The sequence below is a fragment of the Argentina silus genome (genome assembly GCF_951799395.1).
Source record: "Argentina silus genome assembly, chromosome: 5".
Lineage (NCBI taxonomy): Eukaryota > Metazoa > Chordata > Actinopteri > Argentiniformes > Argentinidae > Argentina > Argentina silus.
Genome location: NC_139659.1, coordinates 4,285,363 through 4,290,594, shown reverse-complemented (window position 1 = coordinate 4,290,594; position 5,232 = coordinate 4,285,363). Strand labels below are relative to the sequence as shown.

Sequence of the window (5,232 nt, the reverse complement as noted above, 5' to 3'; positions counted from 1 at the left end):
TTCTGTTCCTTGGGGGTGGTAGGGAACATAACGGGGTGAAAAAGGCTACACGGGTAAAATAAGTAAATAGAGACTCTCTGGAATAGTATGTGAAGCATAGATGTATAGGAGCGAGATGGAGACGAGATCATTACAAGTCTCCTCATTCTAGCGACGAGATAGCAAGACGTACTCCATCCCGGCAGGGGGGCGACATAGGACTCTTAACGTGAACAACATTGCCCGAGAAGAAGTCGAGTTTGTTTTGGTTTTTGTTAGCACGTTGGCTCTGATGAATGAGGATAAGGGCCAGGCTAATTCAAAACGTTTTTGGAATCAACTCAAGTGTGTCATTCACGATTCAGTATATTCGAACTACGACTTAAAATAAGCGCAGGTAGCCGGCTTTACCTATCATATTGGTATCCAGTGTAGCTAGCTCTGATTACCTAGCCAATTTTTTACAATGCTAACTAAATACGTGTATGTGCAACAGAACAGGCATCATGCAATGTTTGCTTTTGTCCAGGAGATGGGGGCTTATTTCAACCTGTCAATCGATAAATTCATCTGATATTGAACTGTTGTTTTAATCTGCATCTTTCTTCGTGCATAGTATTATCGGCATCCAATGACCATGGTTAGGACCACCTGACAGCTCCTACTACTCTGTGGAAGAGCAACGGTCGGAGGACTTAATGCCTCGCATGAATAAAACGCTGGTGCTTGCCCTTCTCATAGCCACCAGCTCTGTGTTCCTCCTATTTCAGCTCTATTACTACAGGCAGTATTTGTCTAAGGTGAGTAGTTGATAACATGAATCAATTGTTTTGATGTTGTCTTCTTGAATCTTTTAAATGCTGATTTGTGCATTTGCAATATGAGTAATATGTATTGTCCCAATAGCTGCACCCTTTTTGTCTGACTGAAGTAATGTTTGTTTTTGTTTGTTGGTTCTTTTAGAATGGGCCACATATCCTTGGTCGGACTGGTCATCTATCAGGAAGTGATGTCCAATGGGTAAGCTTGAGTTCGAGCTTGTTTTTGCACCCATTGAATGAATTGATTTTCACTTGCATAGGAATACATCTGCAAGATTAACGTATCATTAACAGTACCATACACAGCTCTGTACAGTACACACCAGGGGAGGCTGGTGGAGGTAGAAATCGGAGGACGGGCTCATTGTAATGCATGGAACGGAATGAGGAATGAGCCCGTCCTCCGATTTCTGCCTCCGCCAGCCTCCACTGGTACACACAGTAGCCTCATACGTTTGTATTTGTCATGCCTATTTATTGCTGTTTCCGGGGGAACGGTATGCTGACCACAGCAGGTCGTCAAGAAGTTCCTGGGACTGGTGCACAAGTACAACATGCCAGTGTTCCTGGTCGACACGGCCTCCCTAGGTCTCCTCTCCCAGGACTCCATGTTGTTGAAGGACAGCCTGGTTAAAGAGCCGCACTGCACCTTCCTCTGCACCAACCGAGATTTTCTCACCTTCGCCTTGTTCAACAACCTGTGGAAATACGACGTAAGGAAGACTGTCGAGCTGTTTGACGTAGAGCTGTGTTTCTCATGTTCTGCAGTAGTCTATAGATTGTTTACAAATTCGCAAGACACTAATTTACAATCCTGGTCATTAAACATAGAAAGTCTTAGACCTGATGTTATTGACAAATCGTAGTAGTGACAAGTTTGACAACCCTGACCACCTCAGGATGTTGATGTGACAAGTTCAGCTCCCCAGGCTGTTAACCACCGCTGTCACCTGAGCAGGCTGGTCTGGTAGCGGCAGCTGAGGAGCGAGGCTTTGACCTGTTGGAGGTGCGAGGGAAGGACCCCCGGCTTGTCAGCATGGATGACCTGTCAGGAAATGAGATTCCCCTCCACTTCCTGTTCCGCCTCCACGGTTACGTGGTCCATGTGGTGGTCCTTTATGAGCGCAGTGGAAACTATTTGTGGCACGGCCTTCTGCGCCTTAAGCCCAACATGGACAGGAAGTTTGCCCCTTTCAGGAGGCTGGACTTCGGCCGTCATGCTGGAGCTTATGACAGGTATACTGTAGTAGAAGTAACGTAGAAACATGTTGTTGTTCACACAATATGGACATTTGCCTTTGGCTTTACAGTGACATCAGAACAAACTGCTTTGCCTTTCTATGTCAGACCGGAGCTGGTGTTGACCACATTGGACGGTCTTGATATTCGGATCCCACAGAACATTTCACGCTTCCTAAGTGAACACGCCCAGGCTCGTTTTCTGGAGTGCAGATACAAGGACGCCCGTACCTTTTTCCAGGTATCTACTAAAATGCCTTGCCATTTGTTCTGCTGTAAATATTTATACTGTATGTGTGTTTAACATATTTGTGTATGTGTGTGTGTGTGTGTGTGTGTGTTTTATAAGCTGTACCCTGACGACACCTCTCCTGAGGCCATGGACTTCAGGATGAAGGCCAAGAGTCTTCTCCACCTGGCTGCCAGAACCCTCACAGAGCTTGGCGTTCCTTTCTGGCTAAGCAGTGGCACCTGCCTAGGTGAGAGCCTTCTACATCCCTGCATGAGTTGGTTCATTTTAACTCATTCAGTGCCGGTGGGGGAATAGTCACCCAAAATGCATAAATTATGATGCTTCATTTTGTAGCCAATCAAAAGTATTTTTTGCGAGGTAAATGCCACATAAAACACTGTAGGGTGGTGAGTGCTCTGGGATTCTTTAGCATTTAGTGAGTTAACAGATACATCGTTAAAACTGATTCATATCATATTCTTATTGCTATCAAGGATGCAGCATGGGGTGAAAACACCACATATGCCTCTTTTCATGTAGTGAATAGCGTTTACCCTTCCAAGCGTTTACCCTGGTGTTGTTAGCATTAGCACTAAGTTGTTGACATAATGCCGTAATACAACACTAGCTTTCTCCCTGATTGTGATGTAGTTCCAAATGTGGTAGAATTGTGGGTATAGTTGAGTATAATTTACGTGAATGTGTGTCTTGCTTTCTCCCTAGGCTGGTTTCGTCAATGCGGCATCATCCCCTACAGCAAAGATGTGGACTTGGGCATTTGGATCAAAGACTACAGACATGACATCAATGATGCATTTCAAAAGGCTGGGCTTCCAATCAAGCACAAATTTGGGAAGGTATGTTTTTCAATATCAGAAGACATGGGCTACTGTAAGAAAAAATGTACAATGCTTAGTGTGTCACTCAATTGGAATGATTTCAAGATGTCTGTCTGTCTGTCTGTCTGTCCACAGGTAGAGGACAGTCTGGAGCTCTCCTTTCAAGGTCTAGATGTAAAACTGGACATCTTCTTTTTCTATGAGGAGGGGGACATTGTCTGGAATGGGGGAACCCAGGCAAAGAGTGGAAAGAAATTCAAGTAATTCTCTTACTATCTGTTATAGACTTGATCACTGTTTGTCGGTTTATGGTCCACAAGATTGGAAGGTTCTGGAACTGCCAATACAATGAGAAGGACCCTGGGAAATAACTATGCTACAAGAAATGTTGGATAACAATCAAGTAAATCAGAATGATAGATCCTTGTTGTGAATGGGCTAACTTCGCTTCCAGTTGATATCTGTTGGTTTGATTTGTTTTACGAGTGAGGCTCCTTCAGTATAATTGTATTTTACGGCCCTGTTACCACCAGTAGTACTTTGCGATTGCACAGTGTTTACTGTGCAATCGCATGGTATCAATTTCTACTTTGTAGTAAATTCTGTAAATTATTCAACAAAATTGGTTCTCGATAACAGTTATTAAGCAGTTGTTATCTATGATTTGTCCCTCTTGCCAGATACGTGTTCCCCAAGTTCGCCCTCTGCTGGACAGAGCTGATGGAGCTGAAGGTTCGAGTGCCCTGTGAGACCCTGGACTATGTAGCGGCCAACTACGGGCCGAACTGGAACACGCCAATGAAGACGTGGGACTGGAAGAGCTCACCTTCTAACGTGCAGGAGAATGGGGTGTGGCCTGTCAGGGAGTGGGATGAAGTCATCCAGGTGTACTGAGGCTCCTCAACCCAGTGGCACCTGAAGACTAAGGGAGATAACTGGTGGTTTACTGTTGGGTTTTACAGACCAAACCACCTGCACTGGAGTTTCTTCCTCCCTTGGACTGAAACAAGTGTCTGTTGATGGACGGAATGTGTAAATAATTGTTTTGAACTGTGACGTTTACAAAAAAACCCATTTCAAAATCTTTTAAATGAGCACTGAAGTTACTGACTACTCAAGAGTACCCTAATTAAAAAGGCTAATGTTCATATAAGTCTGTCATTAGGGTAACCTGATGTGAGGTTATAATGACCACTGACATTCATAGTACTGTGTATGTAATGTGCATCATAATTGAAGAGATGACCATAAGCCACTATATTTTTCTTTTTGATGTCATAGCTGCATGTAGTCATTCCGTCTGCCGTAGCTCTTCTCAGTTATCCTGAGCTTGCCACACTCGGCAATGAGCAAATGTAGTTCTCAGCAGGTTTATGCCCAGCAGGGATTTAGTGATAGAAAAAAAAGGGTGGGTAAAATGCATGACACACAAAGGACCCTATTCACCATAGAAGGTGCGTAAACTGTCCAGACTTTCACATTGACATTATTCAACGACTACTTTTTTTTTTTTTTTAGAGCATTCAGAAAATGAATCTTGGGCTTAAGGAATAATGTGCTGGCCGATGTAGAGGTCAATCAAGAGTAATAAAGACTGACTAATAAAGACTGATTGTCTCACTTTGGAGATTTATTGTTGTTGTTGTTGTTGTTGGGGGGGGGCGGGGTATGTTTGTTGATATCTTAACATGATAGCTAGGTTAGATATACAGTAAGCTGCCTTAAAACATACAGCTGTGATACATTCAAAGTATATCATTGTTCTGTGTAGTCTATTGCACGTGTGTATCAGGCTATACAGAGCAATGACCATATACTTTGAATTATGTTTTTAGGTTTTCCTAACAAAACATTCCAGAGAATGAGATGATTAGGATTATGCAAGCCTAGGTTTACTGGCAGCCTGGCGGTAGTATTGCCTCAGACCATGTGACAGGATGAGTAGTTCTGTTCAGAGGTCCTCTCATTGCCTCTCTCTTTCTTTTCCCTCTTTTCCTCCCTTTTTCCTCTTTTTTTCTCCTTTTTCTTCTTCCCCCTTCTTCGCACCTTCTTCCCCCCCCTTAACAGACTATTGTTCCCCAGCTTTCAACATGCTTGCTGTAGGAAAGGCTGTGTCGGTGCT

General features: G+C 43.7%; 1 protein-coding gene across 1 annotated transcript; it reads left to right on the top strand.

Moving 5' to 3' along the window:
* Positions 1-255: 255 nt before the first annotated feature.
* fktn (fukutin) lies at positions 256-4,737 on the top strand. Its single transcript, XM_083670837.1, has 10 exons — positions 256-376; positions 596-779; positions 943-999; positions 1,313-1,513; positions 1,759-2,036; positions 2,148-2,280; positions 2,389-2,518; positions 2,995-3,128; positions 3,246-3,370; positions 3,791-4,737. Exons 2-10 carry the CDS (start codon positions 678-680, stop codon positions 4,002-4,004), a joined length of 1,374 nt encoding a protein of 457 aa, XP_083526963.1. The 5' UTR covers positions 256-376; positions 596-677; the 3' UTR covers positions 4,005-4,737.
* Positions 4,738-5,232: the final 495 nt, after the last annotated feature.